Source organism: Letharia columbiana, assembly GCF_014066305.1.
Source record: "Letharia columbiana isolate WasteWater2 chromosome Unknown Sc0000051_s0, whole genome shotgun sequence".
Taxonomy (NCBI): Eukaryota; Fungi; Ascomycota; class Lecanoromycetes; order Lecanorales; family Parmeliaceae; genus Letharia; species Letharia columbiana.
In genome coordinates this window covers 89,222-113,445 of record NW_023501095.1, presented here as the reverse complement: position 1 = coordinate 113,445, position 24,224 = coordinate 89,222, and the positions used below count along the sequence as shown (strand labels likewise).

General features: G+C 51.6%; 10 protein-coding genes across 10 annotated transcripts; 5 read left to right on the top strand and 5 right to left on the bottom strand.

The window, feature by feature from the left end:
- Positions 1–171: 171 nt before the first annotated feature.
- HO173_010649 (uncharacterized protein) lies at positions 172–1,404 on the top strand (the record flags this gene model as incomplete). Its single annotated transcript, XM_037312534.1, has 1 exon — positions 172–1,404. One exon carries the CDS (start codon positions 172–174, stop codon positions 1,402–1,404), a length of 1,233 nt encoding a protein of 410 aa, XP_037160582.1.
- Positions 1,405–1,656: 252 nt separating this feature from the next.
- Positions 1,657–3,013, top strand: HO173_010648 (uncharacterized protein; the record flags this gene model as incomplete). Its single annotated transcript, XM_037312533.1, has 2 exons — positions 1,657–1,722; positions 2,231–3,013. The coding sequence occupies 2 exons, from the start codon at positions 1,657–1,659 to the stop codon at positions 3,011–3,013; spliced, it is 849 nt and encodes a 282-aa protein (XP_037160581.1).
- Positions 3,014–3,037: 24 nt separating this feature from the next.
- Positions 3,038–4,213, top strand: HO173_010647 (uncharacterized protein; the record flags this gene model as incomplete). Its single annotated transcript, XM_037312532.1, has 2 exons — positions 3,038–3,230; positions 3,288–4,213. The coding sequence occupies 2 exons, from the start codon at positions 3,038–3,040 to the stop codon at positions 4,211–4,213; spliced, it is 1,119 nt and encodes a 372-aa protein (XP_037160580.1).
- Positions 4,214–5,300: 1,087 nt separating this feature from the next.
- HO173_010646 (uncharacterized protein) lies at positions 5,301–5,758 on the top strand (the record flags this gene model as incomplete). The annotated part of the gene is made up of 2 exons (XM_037312531.1): positions 5,301–5,400; positions 5,610–5,758. The coding sequence occupies 2 exons, from the start codon at positions 5,301–5,303 to the stop codon at positions 5,756–5,758; spliced, it is 249 nt and encodes an 82-aa protein (XP_037160579.1).
- Positions 5,759–6,203: 445 nt separating this feature from the next.
- HO173_010645 (uncharacterized protein) lies at positions 6,204–7,694 on the bottom strand (the record flags this gene model as incomplete). The annotated part of the gene is made up of 3 exons (XM_037312530.1): positions 6,204–7,086; positions 7,151–7,568; positions 7,619–7,694. 3 exons carry the CDS (start codon positions 7,692–7,694, stop codon positions 6,204–6,206), a joined length of 1,377 nt encoding a protein of 458 aa, XP_037160578.1.
- A 1,040-nt stretch (positions 7,695–8,734) lies between these two features.
- On the bottom strand, positions 8,735–9,997 carry HO173_010644 (uncharacterized protein; the record flags this gene model as incomplete). The annotated part of the gene is made up of 3 exons (XM_037312529.1): positions 8,735–9,317; positions 9,392–9,791; positions 9,958–9,997. 3 exons carry the CDS (start codon positions 9,995–9,997, stop codon positions 8,735–8,737), a joined length of 1,023 nt encoding a protein of 340 aa, XP_037160577.1.
- A 2,430-nt stretch (positions 9,998–12,427) lies between these two features.
- HO173_010643 (uncharacterized protein) lies at positions 12,428–14,294 on the bottom strand (the record flags this gene model as incomplete). Its single annotated transcript, XM_037312528.1, has 7 exons — positions 12,428–12,529; positions 12,606–12,942; positions 13,091–13,307; positions 13,363–13,841; positions 13,895–13,967; positions 14,023–14,036; positions 14,098–14,294. 7 exons carry the CDS (start codon positions 14,292–14,294, stop codon positions 12,428–12,430), a joined length of 1,419 nt encoding a protein of 472 aa, XP_037160576.1.
- Positions 14,295–15,307: 1,013 nt separating this feature from the next.
- Positions 15,308–17,636, bottom strand: HO173_010642 (uncharacterized protein; the record flags this gene model as incomplete). Its single annotated transcript, XM_037312527.1, has 4 exons — positions 15,308–15,396; positions 15,452–16,771; positions 16,824–17,083; positions 17,128–17,636. The coding sequence occupies 4 exons, from the start codon at positions 17,634–17,636 to the stop codon at positions 15,308–15,310; spliced, it is 2,178 nt and encodes a 725-aa protein (XP_037160575.1).
- Positions 17,637–18,114: 478 nt separating this feature from the next.
- HO173_010641 (uncharacterized protein) lies at positions 18,115–19,535 on the bottom strand (the record flags this gene model as incomplete). The annotated part of the gene is made up of 3 exons (XM_037312526.1): positions 18,115–18,493; positions 18,551–19,353; positions 19,410–19,535. The coding sequence occupies 3 exons, from the start codon at positions 19,533–19,535 to the stop codon at positions 18,115–18,117; spliced, it is 1,308 nt and encodes a 435-aa protein (XP_037160574.1).
- A 574-nt stretch (positions 19,536–20,109) lies between these two features.
- Positions 20,110–22,527, top strand: HO173_010640 (uncharacterized protein; the record flags this gene model as incomplete). The annotated part of the gene is made up of 4 exons (XM_037312525.1): positions 20,110–20,244; positions 20,336–21,261; positions 21,311–21,664; positions 21,759–22,527. 4 exons carry the CDS (start codon positions 20,110–20,112, stop codon positions 22,525–22,527), a joined length of 2,184 nt encoding a protein of 727 aa, XP_037160573.1.
- Between the last annotated feature and the right edge of the window lie 1,697 nt (positions 22,528–24,224).

The following is a 24,224-nucleotide window of genomic DNA, read 5'->3' as shown; positions in this document are numbered from 1 at the left end:
TGTGGGTGGGATATGCGCTGAGTGTGTGTTCTGCGCAACCACAAACGCCATAAATAAGAGGTAGGTACCTCTGTAATTGACCATCTGAGACAAACCGCCATCGCCGCATATACTTTGGATTTTCCATCGATCCATTTTCCCTTTGGTCCATGAGAAGAGAGTGACCTCGGCATGAAGTGCCTTCTTGCTCTCGTCGCAATTTTCAACGCTCTTGCCACCGGATCAGCGTCTCTCGATATTTTAGACGCACCGTATGCCGCTGCCTCAGGATTATCGTCTCCCGATGCCGTTCTAACGCTTCCACCACAGCCTGCGGGTGAGTCTCTGAGTAGTTTCTTGGACCAGATTTTTCCTATAAACATGGGGAACTCCTCCAATAATACAATTACCGCCGGTTCAAAGAACAAGAGAGCTTATGCTAGTGCCGATGCAACGGGCCCCTACACTGATTCATACGGCCTTCACCAGTCATGTTGGGACGATGATACGGGCTCGGGGACGACTACCTACAACATCAGCGTGGACTTTTCTGAATGCGGTACTGGCCTTAAACTTGGTACTGACATAGGCGTTTACACATTCACCAATGGCACAACGACCAACAACACCGACCTTCGCGACATGGTTGCCGACTTGTATATGTTGCGACATTCGAGGCAAAATCCCAATCCAAGATATGCCAATCACACAGCGGTGGTCGCCCAGCTAGCCATAGAAGAAGCAAATCCTCTCTTAAATAGCGGCCTCATCTGTCGAAATACTTCAAGCACAGGCCAGACTGAAGCTATAGTCCATGACGAGCTCCGACATCTCCTTATGAACACCCACAGCTATTGGACGGCCGTCTTTATCAGCGCAGGAAGCGGTGCCGCCGTCGGCGGTGGCGTCGCAGCCGTCGCCGATCTCGTCTTCAACGGCAACGTCACAAATGAGAACGTCGTTCAAACAGCTATCGTCATTGGATCCGTTGTCATCATTGGTGGAATCCTAACCCGCTGCGACCAAGCCGGCCGCCTGGATGGAGCCGAGAACGTAGTCTCAAATGTAAGGGAATTGGTCCCGCAAGGTCGCGAGGCTATTGTCCAGAACGTCTACATTTCTTGGGCTCGCCGGCAAATGCAAAGGATAGCCAGACAGCAGGTGGAAGAGGCTTTGAGTGAGGCCGGCGTCGGCTCCATTGCCGGTTCAGGGGCTACGTCACCCCATACGCCAGGCTCTATTTCTTCAATTCCTGGTTCTCCTGGCTCTGGGTTTGGAGATACCTGCCTTTCGGAATTGGAGGCCGGGCAAGCTGGTAGCGCCATAGGAGAAATGAGCGATGTGACCTTGGATCTCGAGCCTATCCAGGAAGTTCTCGAGAAATTGGGATCGCGCGATGAACAAGGTGGCTGCAGTTCTACATAGTAGCCTGGAGCTGGAGGGAGATTATTAGGAATGGGCAGAGTAGTTTCTGTTAGACCAAGGTGAACTGGGGTATGTCATTTTTATAGTCAGGTCCAAATTCACGAAACGGTCTTAAGATATATACAGCGCAGGTGTATGTCGTCGTCAACGCATCGTTACTCTCGCGTAAGCATACCCGCATCACTGATCCGGCAGTCTGTCTCCGTTGCCGGCTTGGCAGGGTCTATCTTTCTCATCGGGATAGGACCGAATATGCCTTACTTCACTGCCTCGTGCTCTCTCACACCAGGCCCCAGGCACCAACAAACATCGTCGAACGTACGAACAGCTTCGATATAAAAAAATTGACCTCCTCTGGGACTTTGGTGGCTTCCTCAACGTGGTCATTACAATCCATTCACCGAGCACACAACATTCTCTGTGCATTGGCCAAGCGCCCTTGAGACACTCGCTCACTAGAAGCCACCAGATACAGAAGTATGGCTGACAAGTCGAGCTCATTCTCCAATTCAAACCTACCTCGAAAGTTGCTTACATGACCATACCGCGATAGAGCTCTCGATTCTCCAGAGATGTTCTCCGCGCTTGCCAATTTCCTAAGCAGTGACAAGGAGTGATGCTCCGGAAACCCGCCCTTCCTACCGGCCATTGGTCACGTCCTTCTGCCTCCGGTTGTCGGAAATGGTACTTGAATTGCCTTACGTTGCAACCCCCCTTATTCATCAGGTACAGACTTGTGGATACTACTGCCTAGCTTCTAGCGTATACCACCTTGCGACGTTCTCAACCCTAAAGATTATTATTGATATTTTTGGTGCTTTCAAAGATCGTAACGCCAATGCGGAGCTACAGCCGCTTTGTCTACTCTCCTTCTGCTTCGAATACCATCCGTCTGCTGCGCGTTCTGAGGGATGAAGACCAATTACGCTATTGTTTGTCGACTTTCTCGAAAGACAACATCCCCAATTTCTATGCTTTATCATACAGCTGGGATGGCCAATCACGAGATCAAGTCATTCTTTGCGATGACACTTTGCTAGCAGTCACCTCGAACGTTCAAAAGCTCTTACCATACCTTCATCTCGAATACAAATCCAACTATATCTGGATCGACGCCATCTGCATCGATCAAGATAGTCCTATAGACCAAAACACTCAAATTCCATTGATGCAAATCATCTACACAAAAGCCATCAAGGTTATCGTCTGGCTTGGCGAGAGTGACGCCCGTGTTGATCGGGCACTTGAAGCGATACCTGAACTCATACCGAGGCTCCGTGGTTTCGATGGCCGTTTGGGCCTAAATGACGACAGGATGATGTCGCATGGTTTACCAAAACGCTCTGATGAGATTTGGCATGGAACTCGGGACCTCCTCTCTCGATCCTGGTTCACTAGGTTGTGGGTTTTCCAAGAAGCAGTCCTCGCTGAGAGCGTTGTGGTCATGTGCGGGAACAGGATTATGAATATGGATGAGTTAGTTGACTTTACGGCGAGCATGGCATCTGCGTCAGTGGTGGACTTGACAAGAGATACCGATTCAGACTTCTTCGCCGTTCTCACAGGCCTGGCTATGGTGCAAAGAATATCGCTCTCTAAAGAGTGGTGAGCTAATGGTCGAGGCATCAGCTTCATGAGCCTCCTAGAAGCAAGCCGTGATTTTTCCGTCACCCGAGACGCCGATAAAGTCTACGGCCTCCTTGGCCTGGCTTCCGATGCTCTCGGAGAAATCCTCAGAGTTGATGTGACTAAACCGGCCGTTGAGGTTTACATCGAAGCAGCAAAGTTTGACATCGCAAATGACCCCACTCTCAGTATTTTACGTTGTGCGTCTTCCAACCAGCCTCTTGAAGGTCTCCCATCCTGGTGTCCTAACTTCTCAGGCCCTCGGGCCGCAACCATGCTCGGCACCGAAGCAGCAAAGCATGATATGCCAAATAATGCCGGTGTCAAATTCTTCCCTTTGCTGTCTCCCAACCAGCCGTGCGCAAGTCTCCCACCCTTGTGGTCCGACTTCGCGGGTCCGCGGACTACCTCCCGATACAAACCTCTAAACGGCGAGGGTGGTCCGATTCACCACGCAGGCCTGAACCCTTCCTTTCTAACCTCTACCTCTAGCATCCTTCACGCCTTCAATAACCTCTTTCACGCCACAACGTCCACAGTAAACAACCTCCTTAGCGTCAGCGGTGTAACACTCGATCGAATCGTCCAAGTCGTCCCCAATGGCTGGCAATGGGACAACTCCGCCAACATCCGCCTCAGCGACGGCCGAGCAGCTCGTACACTCGTTTGGGAAGACGCTTGCTTGAAACTCTCTCAAAGAGTATACTGTTCGCCTTCAAGCAGAGACGTTCCAGAAGCGCATTGGCGCGCTCTTATCGCCAACACCCTGAACGGCAAAAAGTGCACCAGCAACCAGCGCGACGTGTACGTCCTCATGAAAGTCGGCTTGGCTATCGCCGCCGCGATGGAGCGCCAGCCTGCGATTGCGCGTTCGATGGGTAAGCCGTTCACTGACGCCCAGGCAGTGGATGTAAATGTCTTCTTCCGCTCTGCGAGTTTCGGTTGTATAGGGCGGCGTTACTTTTCCACGGAACATGGAAGGATTGGTTTGGGGCCTGAGGGGGTGAGGGTAGGAGATCAGATCTGTGTGATCCGGAATGCGTGGACGCCGTTTGTTATCCGGTCAGGAGAAGGGAAGGGTTGTAGCCGGTTGATTGGGGAGGCCTATGTGGATGGGCTGATGTACGGGGAGGCTTTTGGACTGGTGGAGGAGGGCAATTGGGGGAGGATCTGTTTGGAATGAGATACTAACAAATATGTTGTAGATTACTGAGATGGATGGTATCTAAGCAAAGGCGTCCCAGGGCATACCCATGATAAATCCACCCGTCTTCAGCTCACCTCGCGACGAAGGTCGAGCATCAAACGATTAACGATGACAAGGGACAGCGCTTGAATCGCCGGCGCTAGGGGAGTTTGAAGAGTCGTATATGATAGCCGTCATATAAGATAGCTCTGCCGTAGCCCAGTAACGGTGCTTCCACCGAATAAGAGACATCGTACGGAGCCAGGGAAGCGTGTGCACCCGTATCGTACAACGAGGATCGGGCAGCAGACTGAGCACGCTCGCTCCGCCCAAGTTCAATCAAATCCGGTCTGATAAACGTTCCTAGACTGTATCAAAAATAGAATAGCGATCACGTCCCTCTTTCGCCCCTTTCAACTCTTGTGAAGGAGATACGCAGGAGTTCACTTCTTCCGCTTTACTTGAGGCAATAAATTGCAAATGGGTCGTCGTCGCTGGTAAAGGGACTTTCGAAGAATTCAGAGAAGGGCGGGGGGGGGGCACATCGCTCCCCTTTCGAGTCCCCATTCCATCAATCATTCTCTAGAGTAGTTGTCCGAATCAGATGGGGGGCTGGTGGAGCGGAAAGTGTTCATTGGCTTCTCTTGCCAGACCGTACGATTCCTCGCGGATTGTCTTGCCAAGAGATGGAGGAACAGAAATTTTGCTGCTGGAATAGGCGTAGGAACAAAGCACGCCATAGACCTATTCTTAGTATAAACCCTTTCCTTCCCAATGACACCGTAACCGCGGCTGGCTGTAACCTCCCTCTACTTACTTTACTTTACACTTGTCAACATCTGCAAAAACCAACCCAGATCACATCACATCAAATCACATCATATCCCTCCTCCAGCACAACCCCACAAACCCACAAACCCTGCGACCAAGTCAAACCTCCCACGCCACCCGAAAACCCCTCCCCCACACGCACACAACCCGCCAGCTTCGACACCACACACAATCCCCCAACATCCGAATCCCACCTCCACCGTGCACTCGTGCCCACCACCTCTTTTTCTACAAACGAACGAACGAACCAGCCATGGCATCCACCGAGCCCGCCCACCACTACCACTTCGACATCACCATGACCTGCGGCGGCTGCTCCGGCGCCGTCGAGCGCGTCCTCAAGAAGACGGAGGGTAGGGCTCTTTTTCCATTCCTTCCCTCCCCTCCCCTGCCTCCCTCGTCGCCCTCGCGTATTCTATGTTCCCTGCTTTGGCCCCCTTCCTTCCTCGCCGTTCGTTCGTTCGTCCGTCCGTCCGTTCACGTCACGTCCTTCCCACCCCCACCCCCACCCCCACCCCCACAACCTCCCGCCCGCCACCCTCCCGCTGACGAAGCCCCACAGGCCTCGCCTCCTACGCCGTCAACCTCGAGGCCCAGACCGCGGACGTCTACACCGACGCCGTCCCCTTTGCCGCCGTGCTCGAGAAGATCAAGAAGACGGGCAAGACGGTCCGGGGGGCCGAGGCGGACGGGGAGGGGATGGGTGTTTAAACGGGGGAAAGGAAGGGCGTTGGGGTTGGGGAAATGGGCGTTGGGGTTTTGGTTTGGGTTGGTTTGGTTGGGAGGGGAGGGGAGGGGAGGGGATGGTTTTACGAGCGGAATGGATACTTGAGTGCTGTTTATGTGGTTGAGAGGGGTCGGGTGACTCGTTCTAGTGGATTCATGCCGCTGCGACGGTTGTCTCTAGAGGTTCGATGCAGCCCGGGACGGTACGGTTTGGTGGGCTTGAGCCATCACTCTTGCTCTCCTGAACGGGTGCTTGATTGAAGATTCACAGTATTACGGGGCTTTTGGCCCTGGTTTTGCTTGCTCGGATGTGTATCCTGACTCTTCATAATTTCGTGATACCATGGTCTCATATCCGAACAACATTCAATACGACCCCGATTCTTCCCCTCTGGCCGCTCAGACTTCGTCGTCTCATTATCTCAAAATCTCAAAATCTCGCCTGGACCTTCTTCTCCGTATCCTGCAACGCCCATTCGCTCCTCGATTTCTTACTCCTCACTTTATCCACCTGCGCCTTCGTGAACCCCTTGGCCTCAACCGCGGGGTTGTACCCAACCCACGTCTTGCTTTTGACATCTCGATCTTGCACGACCTCATTCGTCTTCCCGTCCGCCCTCTTGTAAACCGTCACTACCGCGGCGCCTCCAAGACCGAGATTGTGCTGCAGCGCGACCTTGGTGTTCTCGACTAGCCGGTTGTTGGCCCAGCCGCGCAGCTGCCAGACGAGCTCCGCGCACTGCGCGATGCCGCTTGCTCCGAGAGGGTGGCCCTTTGATATGAGGCCCCCAGAGGGATTGACCACGCAGCGACCTCCGTATGTTATGTCTCCCGCTCGCACCATCTCATGTGCTTTGCCTGGGTCGCAAAGACCAAGAGCGTCGAGCGTGATCATCTCATTCGCTGAGAAACAATCGTGCAACTCGCACACCCTTACGTCTTTCGGATCAACCTCCGCTTCAGCCAGGGCAGTGCGTGCGGCATGCTGTGTCATTCCGAAACCCATCAGATTGATAGCGGAGTGGTCGAACAGATCAGGTCTGTCGGTGGCGAGGTGTTGGCCTGCTATTTGTATGGCTTGAGAACGGAGATGGGGACGAGCGGCGAGAAAGTCTTCGGAGACGACTATAGCGGAGGCGCCGCCGTCGGAGGTGGGGCAGCATTGGAGTTTTGTGAGGGGCGAATGGATGGTGGGTGAAGAAAGTATCTGATCGAGGGTGTAGACGTCACGAAATTGGGAGTAGGGGTTCTTGGCTGAGTGGAGATGGTTTATGCGGGCAATTTCGGCAAAGTCGCTTGCGTTGGCGCCGTATCTGGAGAAAGGCAGCTGTCAGCTGGGACGAGTCCTCGGGTATCGAGAAATGAGACGAGGTGTACTTCTCCATGTACTCCCTTCCCGCATTGCCAAACATCTGCGCCGCCCCCGGTGCGTCCGTCCTCCCCCTCGTCACCCTCATCATCTCCCCCGTCGTCCTACACGGATCCTCTCTGTCCTTGTAGAAAGACTGCAGACTCCCCGGAAACATCTTCTCAAAGCCCACGACCATCACGCAATCCGCCATTCCATGACTGACCATGTTCCTCGCCATATGCAGGCCTGTCGAGCCGGTCGAGCAGTTATTGTTGACATTGTAGATGGGAATTTGGGTCATGCCGAATTGGTAGAAGACGCGTTGGCCGCAGGTCGAATCGCCGTAGCAGTAGCAGGCAACACCTTGTTCAACATCGTCATAGTTGATTTGGGCGTCGAGAAGGGCTTTGATGCCAGCTTCGAAGCCGAGTTCGGTGTAGTCGACTGCAGAGAGACTCAGAGAGGCTGAAGGACGCTGAGGGAGATAAGCCTACCTTTGCCTCGAGGTTTGATGAACTTGGTGAGACCTACGCCTAAGACGTAGGCTGCCGAGACTGGTTTCTTACCCATGATGCTCGTCGTTGATCATGACTGGGGCACGCATTGTGTCTAAGATTACGAGGAGTAATCTGGGGAAGATGCCGAGGCTGCGCGGTTTGCCCTAACGCTAGTCTTAGTCTAGCTACTCAGAACTCTCGTCGTCAGGATTTCGCCAGTTCCATCGAAACCCACCCTTAGGAAGAGACTGTCGTCTCAAGCATGGCTTCTTGGTATCTCAAGAACCTACGGTTCCGGTTCTAGCGTCGACTTGAAGGTATCGCGGCCATTGGGCGGCAAGATATCTGATGCCTCTCAACTTTCAAAAAAAGCTCAGCTCATAGCTCTCGCCAATGGCAGTCTTCCCTTCCCCCGTGCTCACTTCTGCCATTTTTCAGCCCGAGATCCTTCGGCATTGATCCCATGTAGTGTAACACTGCTGCTTCCTGTACGCTGCGCTCCTCTGAGCTCATACTGACAACCAGCGGCCTGGAGATTGAGTGCTTGAATGGGGGAACGGCCACTGCAATACGGTGCACAAGACCATAGGAAAGGAAGATGCACCTGGCTTGTCAGATTGCAAGGGATTGCTACTTTGATAGTCCGCGCAGTTTTCACCTGTTCTTCAAAATAACTGCGAGTCAGAGTGTTACGGGACAACAGTCATTGAATTACGATACGTGCATAGCAAACAGACTTAGTGCTACCATCTAGCAAGGAAATCCTGCCATTATTTGTCCTAAATGAGGAAGACGGACTTGGGATCCCGGCACGTTGCAACGTGCCGCTGGATGGGGAACAGCCCCGTTGTGCGCCGCAAACCCGATATGTCTGGCAGATGCTGTAGCAATATGGACGTTGGACATCTTTAATCAAATCTACCTTCTTTTGCAGCATTAGCTTTAGCAAGCTCTTTCAATTTCTTGCAACTATAAGGGCAACGGATGGTAAGTTCGGGACCTCACCCGGTTTACAAATTATGTGCGAATTTTTTATTTATATTCATGCTAATTACACCAAACACAGTGACCCACTATGATTAAAGCAGTAGCCAGATCATTCAGCAGATGGATCTACTTTAGCTCAGGGGTGTCAGCGAACAGGGTCACCATCATCTGCTCGGGATACCTCTGTCCGTGTACTTCAGCATTTTCGACTGCTTTCCTGATATCCGCATTCTCAGACGACGTAAGCTTGACTTCGAGAGCTGCTAGATTCTCCTCCAAGTATTTGATTTTTTTGGTCCCGGGAATGGGAATCACATCCTCGCCTTGTGCTAACAGCCACGCTAAAGTGAGCTGCCCCGGCGTGCAACCCTTCTTCTGTGCAATCTGTTTGATTTCTTCCACCAACTTCAAGTTTTTGGGGAAGTTTTCTTCCGAGAAGCGGGGCGAGCGACTCCGGAAGTCGCCCTCCTCAAAGTCTGCTGGTGATTTGTAGGCGCCGGTCAACATACCGCGGCCTAGAGGAGAGTAGGCGACAGTGGCGACACCAAGTTCGCGGCAGGTTTTTAGAAGAGCGATGTCTGGGGACTCGATATCGGTGGTGAAGGGGGAGTACTCGATTTGTACTGCGGAGATGGGGTGGACGGCGTGGGCACGGCGGAGCGAGGCAGACGAGACTTCAGACAAGCCAAGATACTTGATCTTGCCCTCTCTGCAGACTTGTTAGCATGTGCGCTTGGAGTGTTGCGACGAGTCGGTCCAAACAATGGACTTCAACAATCATACTTCTTCAATTGAGCCATGGCCTCGACAGTCTTCTCCACCGGTGTCTTTCGGTCCAAGCGATGGCAGTAGTAAAGATCAATGGTGGGGATGCCCAAGCGCTTCAGACTCTTCTCGCACGCCTCTTTCACATACTCAGGGTCACTTCTGACCGTCATGCTCCCATCCTTCATGGTGTTGGCGAACTTGGTGGCCAAAAAGATATCGTCCCTCTTACCGGTCCGTTTGAACCACTTGCCAATCAAGTCCTCATTGTCCATATAAACGTCCGCTGAGTCCCAAAATGTCTCGCCCATGTCGTACGCTTTGTCAAGGATCTTGAAGCGGTCCTCATCGGACTCAGGCTTGCCGTAAAAGGCAGACAGACCCATGGCGCCGAAGCCGAGTGCGGTGACTTGAGGACCTTTATAATTTCGGAGTCAGCATCACAAAATCAAGATGAGATTCAAGCTACAGCACATGTCGGAGGAGCTTTAAACCAGAACAGCTGACGTATTACTCCCACATCATGTTTAAAGACTCCGAAGAGGGTACAAATTGGAGGAAAATCGCTCGGAGAGGGACCTTACCATTCTTGCCAAGCTGTCTTGTAGGAAGCGATGGTGCCATTGTTATATAGATGTGGGCTAGGAAGCTGTTCTGTGATCAATTATAGGCAAGACTGAAGATAAATTGGAGATGGACCGACGTCGTTGCGGAAGGAATATGAGTATAATGCAGGGGATTATGCAAGCAGTGTGACGCAATCCCGGATAGATCTTGGGGGTGCAGCATCCGACGATCCACTTCGGCCCGCCAGCAGCTAATGTATGTCGCTTAGATCTCTTGATCTCAACGACCGTAAGTAGGGGAAACATTGACATGCTTGACCCTTTCTTCAACCCCTACAAGCCTTGCTCCCCCCTGCTGTTGGCATGAACGAAAGCGACATATCCTCAGACCTAACCAACAAGCGCGAAAATGGAGGATCGGGAACCGCAGAGTCGACAGAGAAAGCGGTGTCGCTCGACTCGGCCTTCGTCTGGCAGCCTCTGTCAGCGGCACTGTCGCTCACACCGGCGAAAAGGCGCCGCTTGCATCTGTTTCCCGCGTTGCGCTGGTGTTGATGGTGGCTGTTGATACGATGCTCGTAGGCTTCAGTACAACCCCTGTTTGCAACAGTGTCGACAATCTTAGTCAGTCGAGCTTTGGTCTCTCGAGGGTATTCCTTGGTTTTGTCCTTTTGCTAATAAATAGGGAGGCTATAACCCTTATGCTATAACGCTAGCTTGCCGTGATCAGATGCTGCGGAGCTTTGCGATCAGCATCAGCAGCAGCGCCCAGCTACTCCTGCTGTTAGTGTTACCTTGCACATTTCTCAGAGATTGGATGCTCGGAGATCCAAAAAATGACACTTTCATTCGATCGATTCGGAGTCGCATGCATTTTTTTCGCCATCATAAGCCTGAGATATTCAACGGCGGGCGGTAAATCAAACTGTTGTGAAGCGGTCAATTCCTGACTTGGAGATTATCTTCGTTGAAAACGAAATTTATTAGAGGGGCTAACCTTGACAGTTCTTTACGGTGTAATCGCTCTCGCTGTCAGAGGTTATCCACCAAAGGACCCTGATACGGTCGACTTTGAGCTTGAGCCATGGGGTAATACGCGAGGAACCTCGACTTTTGCATCTTGACTGGCTTAGGCATCAGATATGTCGTTACACCGCTCGGGACCGCAATCATATCAACATAAGCGTACTTCCCATCGCCATCAGCTCTTGGCTGGCTCACGTTCCACTAATCCGATTATCTTCCAGTCACAATGGCTACCCCTTGCATGGCATCCTCTCCCCACAATTGGATCGACCACCGCCCCGAGACTTGGGACTCGCTGTTTGTTAAAGTCATGCGCCTGTATCGCCTATCGATCTGCCCTTTTTTTCCCTTTTGGCCAGTCAGCTGTATAGCCCGACGGGCTTCTGAGCCGGTGGCGGCAGTGGCAAGTATCACGGCCGAGGCAGAAAGAGCAGGTGACCTCTGCTGCCTGCAGAAGGAGGGAATAGGACTGTGTGAATGAACGGAGGGCGCAAAATGATGATGATGACGACGGGCTGGGTCTTCAGACAGTGAGCGCACCAATGTAGCTAGCTGGCAATCGACCGCCGTCATAGCGTTCACCCCATCAATCATCAAACACCCAATGTGCATTCGGCGACTGCTTCCAACCGCATCATTGAACCCATCAACCGCAAGGAAAAGAACTCTTAAATCCTCGCTCGAGAGACGAACGCGGGTATGTGGGTATGTAGGTAGAACGCATCGCCTGGCTTCAATCCCTCCCCCCCAACCCCCTCCCCCGTTCCCACCTCTCGGGAAGCAAAACTACCCTCCCCCTCCCCCTCCCCCTCCCCCTCCTCCATCTACCCCGCCCGTCGCCGTCGCTTGAAGACCGCTCCGTGGCAGAGGACCGTTGTCGCTTGTTCTCGTCCGCGCCGTCGGGCTTTTTTCCTTTTTGCAAGCGTTGACCGATCGAACCACGAGATATCTATCGGCACTTCGTCGGGTTCCTTTCCCGTCTGTATCCCGTCCCGACTTCCCGGTCCGTCTCGTGTGCTGGCGTCGGAGTTCGATCGTCGTTTCGGTGTGCCGGGGACGTGAAGTGGAGTGGAGTGGAGTGGGTTCGGGCTGGAGGGAGAGGGTGCGGCTGGGGGTATGGGAAGGAGGCGCTTTGGAGGGAGCGGGTTGAGCTGGGGGGGAGGGAGCGGTCTCGAGAAATTTGGGGTCAATTGGGTGGTGGTGTTTTGGATAGCGTTTCATTTGCGCGCTCTGTTTATGTACGTACGTACGCTATATGTATACGATAAACGCAACCCCGCAACATAGGGCGAAATCTGTTGCCTCCGGCGTTTATCGGATACCAGAGGGTATCAGTCAGGGCGAGCTCGATGCGGAAGAGCTGACTTTCGGCGCACTCATCTAAGCTGCGCGTGAATTCAACGTTACATACATGCAAGACTATTTAGTCCAAAGATGACGATCCATACTTCGCAAGCGAGCCTCAAGACGAACTCTTGGAGTTATCCGCGCATGAAAAGCTCCCGTTTGAGCTCGTGGCGTCTTTGTTGATGGCCGTCCCGGACGAATATAGTCCTAGTCCACACTGAGGCCTCCGTCAGCATGTTTCAATGCCAGGGAAATCCCCCTGTAAGCAAGGAGGATGAGAGGGTGAAACTCACAATGATGGCCCCGAGACAGAAACACCCGACGTTCACCCCGGTCAAAAACATCTTCCGCTTCGAGCTCCGGTACTGCCCGTAATTCAAATATAACCAAAATACACCGCTCAGCCCATACGTAAACCAACTCGCAAACAGAGCGCTGATGAGTGACAATAAGTCGTTGAACACGGGAATGGCCTCGGCGATAATCCACGCAATGAACCAAAGCACCAGCACGATGACTGCCCATAGTCCAAAACTGCTCCAGCTCTTCTTGCTCATCCGGTCCGTGCCTCTGAACAGACGAACGTATACGTACTTTGACGCGACGTGGCCGTTGATCACGCCGGCGATCCTAAATTTCATTCCGGAGTCAGTACTGCCTGTTTCAAGAGGGTATTTAGAGCCTTGGAACGTGTCTAGAGAGTAGACACTCCCAAGACATGCTTCAAGACTCAAAATTCAATTACGAAAAGGGGAATTTGAAGTCCAAAAAAACGTACACAATGGTAGGGATCGCGATTCCGTAGGCTATTTTCCGTAAGAGAGGGGAAGTGGAGCCGAGAGCTGGGGATGTGACATCGCTGCCGGCATAGCGGTAGGTCACGATTGCGACGATTAGGTACATGGAGACGTCGACGCCTTGGAGGAGGAAAACGGCTTTTGGGTAGGATTCTGGAGTGTGGAGTTCGGAGATGAAGGAGAAGAATGCGACGTGGCCTAGGTCCCGTATTAGTAGGGGAGACACATAAAAAGAGAGGAGGAAGGGTTTTACCTGCATAGGCGAAGATGATGTTGGTAACTGCTTCAAAGCCCTTAGAGAGGTCTGACTGAACCGTCACATCCACCTTCCCACTGCCCGGCCTTTCCACACCAACACCAATCATGGTGATCATCACGGCCGATAAGATAGAGATGAAACTTGCAATAGCCATATAGCTAACCTTCTTCAACGTCCTCGGTAGCGAGAAGACGATACACACCATCATGCCCACAATGCCAAACACAATCGTGCAGGTTCCGTGAGAAGTCACTGTGTTCATCATGATGGAGAATGTGAGGATATGGCTGCCCATGACAAAGACCAGGAAGAGGATTTGGGCGCCGCCGAAGATCTCTCGACCAATCCGACCAGCCATGACTTCGCCTGCGTCGGCCATGTTGTGGACGTGGGGATAGGCGAGTTTGAACTGGCCAATTACGTAGCCGGTGTACGTTGCGATGATGCCGAGACCTATGATTAAGATGACGGCGCTGGAAGCATCGTCAGTCATGGGCTTGGCGGGCCTTTGAGGAACTGAACGTACGGTACGATACCGAGGGAGGCAAGAACGGAGGGGAGCGAGAGGATCCCGAGGGAGATGGTCTCGGCGATCATGACTGCAGACCATCAGTAAGATGCGGTTTCTAATGGTCTCGAGCCTGGGTTGCATACTCATTCCCGCTTGCCTGTGAACATGCTATTAGCCGAGTCGTAAGGTAGGCCTGAAATTCGGAAGACGCTACTGACCACCAAGCCATAGTCCTATATTTGACTTCTGAATTCGTCTCATCTCCAAAGGGATCGTCCTTCCCCATAGAGCCCTTGCTCTTCGAAGGAACGACTTCAAGATCACTGCGGGCCTTCTCGTCGTAGTCTTGGCTTGAGCTGTTGCCGTTGACGAAGCCATCATCGCCGTAGCCGTGCTTATAATCGTTGGTAGCCATAGTTAAAGCGCGGTTGAACAGCTTGAGGATGCTGGGAGGTGGGAGGAGCTCAAACCAAGAATTCGGGCTTGACAGGTACTTATTAAGTGAGCTCCAACCCTTGGGCGTTGGGAGGTGGCGGAAGGCAGACAGCGACGCGGGCGATTGGGGAAAGCAAGAGCTGGGATGCTGATAAGATATGTAACTATGCTTGAAGGTTAAAGGATGTTGGTGAATGTTGGTATTGTCGCGTGTGTATTATTACCGTACATGAAGATAATGTAAGGTACGTGGTAGATATGCAGATCCGGCTGCTTCCTTTTTTTTAAGCTTGCCAGGGAAAATGCCATCATTCTCCACATATGATTGCGTCAATTGGCATTATTAAATGGCATTCTCGCATGAGCCAATTATCCGATAAACGTCGAGAGGCAACAAATTTCGCCCTATGTTGCCGGGGCCTCGGCGTTTATCAGACGCAGTGTTCGATTTCGAAAAGGAGAAATGGAATATCGGCCTCATATTTTGACAAGGCATCCACATCTTTTGCGATAGAATATGAATGATCCAATCTGATGTATGCCTTGCGTGCAGAGATACGATGACTGGATCCACTAACATCACAGTAGTGACTGATAAGACAGAGGAGGAAAGTATCAAGTCCAACTGTCCAACAAACAATGAACGTGAGCAGATATGAGGCTCGAGTAATTCCACCCGAACGACGGGGTAATGACGTCATAGGAAAGCGGGAGAGGCTTGGCGGCGGGGATGCGGCACATTAGACTGTCAGAGGTGGAGCCTCAGCATGTTGGACTTGGGTTTCGTAGAAACTGGGGATTGCATTGGCTGAAGAAAGCGAGTGGAAGCATCGCTGATCAAAAACGAGCATTGCTGAGGCCGTGATGAAATCGACCGTATCTCAGTATCACTGATTGGGTTGTGCTAAAGAAAATTGTCTCATTGACCCAATCTATTGCTATCCAGAAACGAACCCTGGTCTCGTCGATATACTATACACTCCAGCATGATCACTATTTGTTGACGGACGAGTCTGTCTTCAGAACGGGCTTCTCGCCAGAGCTGAACTTGGAATCACTCTCCATCGTATCCGCTGGAGCATCTGCAGCATTTCGTCAGTAGCAATCCATCAAGATACTATCCGATCGTGAACATACCATGCCTTGAGTAGAGCTTCCTTTCATGCTCATCATACTCTCCAGCTTTACCACTCTCCACATCCTTCCTCGTCACGCTGAGCTTGCTCTTTGCCAAGCCCATCGACGCCAGGAACTGCACTGTATCTTTCCATTCCCTATCCTTTCGCTTCCGGTCCCACTTCAGTTCGTCCGCCATGAGATCGATGACTGTAGGTAATGCTTCAAGGGCTGCCTGGGCATTGAGGAAAGCCAGCCGCGTCCGTCTCGCAAGGACATCCACTGCTGTCTGGGCGTACTCGTGGCGTACTGCATAGCGAACCTCGCCGTCGATGAAGGGGTAGAGCGCGGAGATCTTAACGCCCCGCACCGGGTATCTTTGCTCTGTGGGTGATGACAAGGCAGCCACGGTCCACGCGCGGTCTCCATATGACTCGCACAGATGTTTAGCAACAATACTTTCGATGCCAAAATGCTGGATGAGATTGATAAAAAGCGTTTTCGAGAAGCCATGCGCACCGATCAAACGGACTTGATGGGTTTGGCAAGTACCATCTAGCGGCGCGCTGTCATCCATGCGTTCGGTGCCGCTGATGTGTGGCACTTCAAGCACAGAACTGGCTTTAATATCGTAGAGTTTGAGGGCCTCATCCACGGTTTCTTCAGCCATTTGCCTGTAGGTCGTCCATTTGCCGCCTGCACAGGTCAATAAGCCGGAGTCAGATACGGTAATCAGGTGGTTCCGAACAAGCGACTCGGTGTTTTTGGATTTGGGATCCTTGACGAGAGGTCTGATACCGGACCACGCCGCAAGTACATCACCTCTTCGCACGTTGATGTCAGGAGCTAGGTAGCCGCGAATCTCCGAGAGGATCCAGTTGATCTCTTCTTCACCAGCGATTGGATTTTGAGTAATGTTTGTAGGTGCGTCTGTAGTTCCAGCAATAGTGTTGCCCTGCCATGGGAGAAAAAAAATGACTCTGCCGTCCGAGGTTGAGGGATCAATCAGACCCATCTTCGAAGGACTGTAAAACCCAGGTAGAATGACGTGGACTCCAGAGCTAGGCGCAACAATTTCCTTGACACTTTGGTCGTCCATCTTACGTATTGCGTCGGTGAAGGGGCCGGTGGCGTTGATGACACCCTTGGCTCTAATGCTGAACTCTTGTGGGCTCTTTCCGTCTCGCTCTTGCACCAAATCCTTGGCCCGAGCTCCAATGAGCTTGCCAGCTGCGTCTTTCTCCAGGCCAGTAATCTCAAGATGATTCACCACAGTAGTACCGTAAAGCGCTGCTGTCATTGCTAACGATACATTCATTCGCGAATCGTTATGAGCACCATCTGGTGAACGTCAGTATTGATCCATACAAAATCCAGGGAAGGGTTCCTATACCGTAGTAGACCAGAGCCCCAAAGAGGTTGTCTTTCCGTAACATTGGGAAAGCATCCATTGCCCTACTCTTTGTTAAGAAATAAGAGCTCTCGATGCCTTCGGACCCAGCAAGGAAGTCGTAGAATTTAGTACCAGCCCAGAAGTATGGCGCTTGCCACCACTTTTGTATGGGGATCATGATGGGCAACCAACTCGAAAGATGAGGTGCGGTATCCAGAAAGTACTTCCGCTCCCGTAGGGCCTCCTTAACGAGCTTGTACCTGAATCAATTCAGCGGTGTCCAAGTACGTTGTCGTATGCATACTGGTTGTAGTCAAGCTCCCACACAGCCTTTTCCAAGTATCTCACTCCCCCATGCACCAATTTCGTACTCTTGCTACTTGTGCCACTAGAAAAGTCGTCCCTCTCCACCATCGCAACCTTCAACCCACGTGTAGCCGCATCGAGTGCAATTCCTGAGCCTGTAGCCCCACCACCAATGACCAGCAGATCATATGGCTCTGCTTCGGGAATTCTCTGATCCACAACGCCAGGTCCTGTTAAGCTGCCCAGAACGCCCTTTGCCTTTTCCAATGCGCTTATCACGCCGGCGCTCCTCTTCAGATCCGCGATTTGCTCTTCTCGATTTTTGACCAAGGGAAACCTCGGAGGATCCAGGTGCCCTTCTTCGCCATACTTGGGCGGAGGTACAAGTGCTGGCTCTGAGCCGGGTATGTTTCGCGGTCTGTACGAGATGTAGAGTACGCCCCCTCCGGCTGCAGCTACCGCAGCGGTGTAGAGGAGGGGCCGGAAGAAACGGCTTCGGGTCGCCATTGTGTAGAGACTAAGGACGAAAGAGTGTCCGGGGCCAGGATTAGGATCTATGTTGGCAGTGTTGTCGAACCCTTCATTCTGATTGCATGCCCATCAAGAGCATTTGGACATGGGATGTAATTCTGCCAAAAACAATGAGAGTGTAGTTACGCAGAACATCTGAAGATTAGTCTTTTGTCGCCGAATCCATGATGGGTTGACGTATGTTGTAATTTGCTTTTTTGAACCGTTATCCAAACAGCCGAGCGAGCCGAGTTGAGACCGACGGCTATCAGAACCTACATGACTATGGTCCCTGCTGATTTTGGGAACCCAATGATCAGAGACAATTAGATACATAGTGATCAGGATAGAGGTGCTCTAATTTGTTACTGCATTGATTCAAAGCTATGTGGAAATTGAATTACTACACGAGGTCCTGCATGTCATAAAGGGAGTCCCCATGGTAAATCTTAAATCCGGTCTCACATTCCCGTCCTCAAAGGTTCGATTTGAAATGGCCTGCAGTACCTGGGAACGTTCCCGATTTGTACCTTTTCCACGCCATGTCCACTTCCGCAAAAGCATCGTATCCAAATAGGTATTCCTGGAATGTAGGATCGGCCCAGCGATTTGGGTATCCTTCGAACGGCTCCTGCTGGGTCAATTGGCGATCGCGCTCCCGTTGGCGTTCACCATCCTGCATATGGAAGATGTCCCTCAAAGCTGTGCTTCCCTTGACGACGCGTGTCGTGCGTTCCTTGCGGAGACGCTCATAGATAGTGAGAACATCTGATATCTGTGACTTTTGCTCTATCCGCTCAAAAAGAGCACCGAGGACGGCTCCATCTTCAACAGCCTGGGCCGCGCCTTGAGCACTGCGAGTTCCTTGTCAAATTTGCAAACGACAGAGGCGAAATATGGGGAAGACTTACAGGTAGGGCAAAGTAGCATGACAAGCGTCCCCTAGCAGGGCAAATTTCCCACTAGGATGACTCCAGCTCTCCATCTCTTCGCTGTTCAACAGCCTCCATTTCGTCGTTTCCTGCACAAGGCCCAATAGTGTTTTCAACTTTGGGTCCCACCCAGCGAAGAATTCTCGCATTTCTTGTAGGTCCGCTTTGATAGTATTTATCATCTCAGGCAAGTTGTCAGGACAAATGAGTACGATATTGTACAACCCACCGCCTTGCAGAAGGTAGCAGACGACGTGGCCATAGGGTCCCATCCAGTAATTGATTGCCGGCTCTCCGGCCAGCTCGCGCAGATCAGCATGCTTCTTCATGTCTTCAGCCTTAATGAGGATTCGATACGCCAGGTCACCAGTCAGGTGTGGTGGGTCGACGTGCCCAAGAAGTGATTCACGGCAGATAGATTTCAACCCGTCAGCACCGAGGATGAGATCCGCATGAAAGTCGGGCTTGTCTCTTATTAGAATGGAGGCCGTATCGAAATCTATTTTTGTGACCGTGGAACCCAGTTGCAGCTTCACTCCTAACCGTTCGGCTTCAGCTACCAGAATGCGGTGGTAGTCTGCACGGTGAATGTGTAGGTAAGGGACACCGTAACGCTTTTCCGCGTAGGGTACCATGTTTTGCTTGCTGAGAATCGTGCCATCTCGATAGGAGCGTATTATGAAGTCTCTAGGTCGGACCGAGACAGACTCGATCTTGTCAAGCAGGCCGTAATGTTTGAGTATTCGGGAAGAATTTGGAGGTATTTGAATGCCTGCACCGATCTGCAACAAGAAATCAGCATCGTTCAGGTGTATAAATCTAGCAAATAGGAGCTTACCTCTCCAAGTAATGACGCCTGCTCGAGAATCGTGACTTTGTGTCCTGCACGAGCAACTCCGATGGCTGCTGCTAGGCCACCGAGGCCAGCTCCAATTATGGCGATCTGAAGTGTGAGCTCAGCCATGGTGGTGGTCTGTGAACATGCTGGTCAAGGTCGAGGATGTGGTATCGTTCCAGGTAAAGGAGTGGTCACGCTTATCAATTGTAGCATCACGGCCGCTGTCGATTGACGATGGTGCGGAGCTCACGGTAGAGACTCGAGGCAAGTGGTTTCGGCATCAGAGCGCGGGGAAGAAATCCGCGAGCAGCCAGTAACGTTAGCCTGCTACTATCGTCCATCGAGAATTGCTGCATCTTGACGGCTGACACTGAGACTGTGCAATTGATCACGCGGACAAAGATCAGGCATGCATTGGCAACGATGGAGTGATATATCGTTGAAGAAGTGAGCGTAGTTTTTCGCTCGAGAGGGAGAACTTGGCGGCCGAGGCCCGGACTTTCCACTGCTAGCGGCATGGAAATAAGGACGATGTAGACATGAATCGTATATTTGAAAGAATATGTACTTGATTGTTGACATTTGGCATATTGTTCCTCGAACAATATTCGATATCCTCTGGCGCCCCTCTACGTGGTTTCCGCTCGACGTCCCCTAGGCCAGGCCCTTCTCTTCTCTCCTCTCCACTACACAACACGCGATGCGGACAATCCGACCCAAGGACGAGAAGGATGACTCTACATCTGCTCCAAACTCAGTACCCAACCTGTCCAGGTCTACAAAAAGGAGGTGCATCTCCAGCGCATGCATACCATGTCGGAAGCGCAAGTCCAAGGTGCGTTGCCGCTGTCGGTCGGCCTAGTACCGCTGTGATTTCTCTGCGACGTGTTCAGGTCGAGAGTCCCTTCACTGACGCTGTCCCTCAGTGCGATGGCGGCATGCCGAACTGCTCGACTTGTACCGCAGTATACCAAACACCTTGCTTCTATGATGTCGATAGCGACCACCGACGGAAAGCGGCATTGAAGCGAGACATCGAGGCATTGAAGGGACAGAATGACGCTCTCGGTATCATCGTTGCTTCGATACGGTCATCCACCGATGCGGAAGTCGCCGAGATCGTGCAACAGATACGAGCAGATGAGGACCTTGACAACATTGCGGAATCTCTCAAAAAGAACGTCATGCTGCCCGAACGCCCTGGTGCAAAATCTGCGGAAACAGAGTTGTCAAACTTTATAGGTCGTCCCTCCATAGATGCATCGGGAGTGGTCAAGCATTATGGACATACATCAAGTCTGAGCCTGGTTTCTGACGGTGAACACTCTCCTATGCATCTCCAAGTCTCAGAAGTGTGGACCAGAGTCACTCGAGACGCCGGGTTCGTTGAGCACTTGCTGAAAATATACTTTTGTTGGGCACATCCTTACTATGTCTTGTTCTCAAAGGAGCTATTTTTGGATGATATGGCCAAAGGTCGAAGCCAGTACTGCAGCCCACTCATGGTCAACGCACTACTGGCACTCGCATGTGCATACTCGGATCGGCCAGAGGCTCGCGAAAACCCTTCGGATCCTAGGACCGCAGGAGACCACTTTTTCGCTGAAGCAAAGCGGCTGCTAAATGAAAATGAAGCTTCCAACTTGACCACTGTTCAAGGCTTGGCTCTGATGGGGCTTCGTGAAGCAAGCTGCAGCCGTGACAGCAGCGGGTTTCAGTATGCGGGGAGATGTGTAAGGATGTTGATCGAGCTCGGCCTACATCTATCATTTGCTTCAGCCAGTGACAAGATCAGCCCCACTGAATTGGAAGTTCGTAGGATCACATTTTGGGGCTGCTTCATCAACGACACGTAAGTCGAAACCCGGCATTCTTCAAGCGCAACACTGATAAGCCTCAAGCACCTGGTCTATCTGCATTGGAAGGATCGCCCAATTGCCACGGACCGCCATCAGCTTAGACCTACCGAATGTCATAGAGCAACACGAGCAAAAGCCTTGGAGGCCGTATACAGACTACGGGATGATAAACATACCTGGCGCTGAGCAACCTACCCTGCCGACCACACTCATGCGTGCCATGAGTTCTCTCTCGGAGATTGTGAATGACACTGTCTTCATGTTCTACGCGCCACGTGAGCGATTTACGAGCAAGAAGCTTCTTGACTTTTATGCCAGGTACACGCGATGGTTCAACAATCTGCCAGACAAACTCGGGTTGCGGGAAGTTTCTACACCTCACATTCTCTTGCTGCAGTAAGTGTAGAAACCTGATGCGTCTTCAAATATTTCCCTTTCCATGCTGCGCTTGTCGCTGGAACATATCATTGCTTTCAACTGACTCTGACAGCGCATACTATCATACCGTTGTGTTGCATCTCTTCCGTCCATTTCTCAAAGTTGATCTCACGAATTCTAAAGTGTCGCCTCGAGACATTTGCACATCTTGTGCCAACAACGCGACCTCGCTTGTTGGAACATATCGTCAGATATATGGACTTCGCCGTGTTCCAATCATCGCAACTCATATCCTCTTATCAACATCAATCATCCATCTGTTAAATCTTCCTAATCTTTCATCGGCCCAGAATCTTGCTCTGAATATCACCTGCCTTCGCGGGATCTCCGCCAACCACGCTTTTGCCATCCGAAGCGCCGATATCATTATGGCTCTTTCCCGACAGTGGAACATTCACTTGCCTTCCGAAGTCACCCAAATAGCGTATGATCTTCCACCAGAGGTACCGGCGAGCTTGCAAGATCCCCAAGCTTCTGGAAACGGCTTTACATATCTGTCGTCTGTGCCAGACGATCCTCAGCAACAGGACAATGTCCACACGAAGGATGTAACTATTGGGCTGCCTTTTTCAGCAGTCAAAAACAGCCCAAGACCATTTGCCACACCAGCAGACATGTTCTGGTCACCATTCCCAGATCACAGTGTGCCACTTCAAGCTCATGAACAGAATGGCCCTATGGACATCTCCGCCATGCTGGATGTCCCTAACAATGGTTGGGACCAATTGAGTCGAGACGGATTCAGGGTGGCCCAACTTGAAGATCCAATTCTCAGTCCTCCTGCGTACAGCCACATCAACAGCCATTGGACGCAAACATGATTCCAAGAGAAAGATTATGTGTAGCCATGAACAACGAGATCGTCGAACGAAATCGCACGTCAGGATTCGCATCCCCCCGAGAAAGCGTCCAAGAAGGCTTGCTGGACAGCATGCGGCCCATGGGGGCCATCCTCTCCCCAGGACGACAAGCCCACATATGCCTACAGACTGCTTACTGGGTCTTGTTGAAGATGTGAAAGGCTCCTCCGTATTAGGTTGCGGGAGGGGGGTATCATGTTTCCTTATGGCAAACACTGTTGCGATCGCTCACAGAGCGACTGGTACCGAACCCAGCGCCAAGGGTAAACGACCACAGCATCTATGTGGACCTTCAAAGCGAAAGAGCCTCAACTTACGGCCAATGTTACCGGCATTGCTCCTCATGGAAAACGCTCGGATGCTTGTCTTTCCCTGAGAGAGCTTGCTTCTCAAACAGACAAAGGCTGCATCCAAGCGCTACAGGGCAAGTGAGTTACTACAGTTTGTCTTCATGGGACGGGCATCGGAACCCTTGATTGGCTATTCGGTCTTCATTATGACCCAAACATCGGATGAAAATCTAGAAGCGGCAGCTTGTACACATATTGTCGAATATGGGAGTATATCGCATGTTTCCTGTATCTGTACTCTGCTACCTGTATTTGGACTTCTGTGTTCTATGTATGTACCCTGCACACTATGTAAGCAAGTGCTCTCTCCAATGAAGTCTGCTATATGAGGGTAGATCTCGGATTCGCAAAGTTGTCGTCCAACTCAAGTACACCAAATCCCCCAAAGTACTCGACTCGAGTTCCATGTACGTGCAGACCATGATGACGAAATGAAGGGCCCGTCCCGAAGCCTAGGCCGGTTTTGGCGCCTGTTGCTGATGACTGTTTGGCCAAGGCAAGATGGTCGGGGGAGTTGGGGCGTGTAGAGCCAGGTGCGGACGAGAGTCAAAGACGTGCGATTGTTGGTGTGATGGTTTTCCGTCTTGCTTGATTGAGATATACTGGCTCAGTCGCCAAGATAATTGCGGGACTGTATCGTGCTCAGACTGTGAATGCAGAGCAGACTGCTGGCTTGATATTTACTATTTTTGTCCATTCGCCTCATGAGAAAGTATGAAAGATGACAGATGTGATTGGAGCGTTCGAGGAATATACATGGTCCGCAAAGAGTTTAGGGGCTGGTGGGGGTTTCGGCAAATGGATCTGCGGGGAAGCATGACATGGCGCGTGCTACTTTAAACTAAGCGAGCTAAGGGTACCTTAATGCCAGCTTAAGCAAGGTTTGTTTCTTTCCCCCCACCAAGTCACCGGCACTACTGACCCAACGAGGGGCGGATCTACTGGTGAACTCTCTCTTCCCTCTCTTCAATCTTCCCCACACCAATACTTTAATGACTTTATCAATGACACCATCCAAATCATCATCCAATCCAATGATCCTCGCCTGCTAATAAAAAAGTCAAAATATCATCCCCCCCAATTCCACTTTCCCACTTCAGGCCTGGTATCAATCATCGGGAAACTCGGTCGGAATCGCATCTGTCAATCATGCCTTCTCAGCACCCACAATTAGCAGACATGCATGAACACCTCATCCAGCGTACCCCATGCCTATCACTGTTTTCATCGCTCCAAATCATTCTACCCTCGAACCACCGAGATGAAAACTTCATGCAAGTCAAGCCAAGGGACAATGATGCTTCTCGA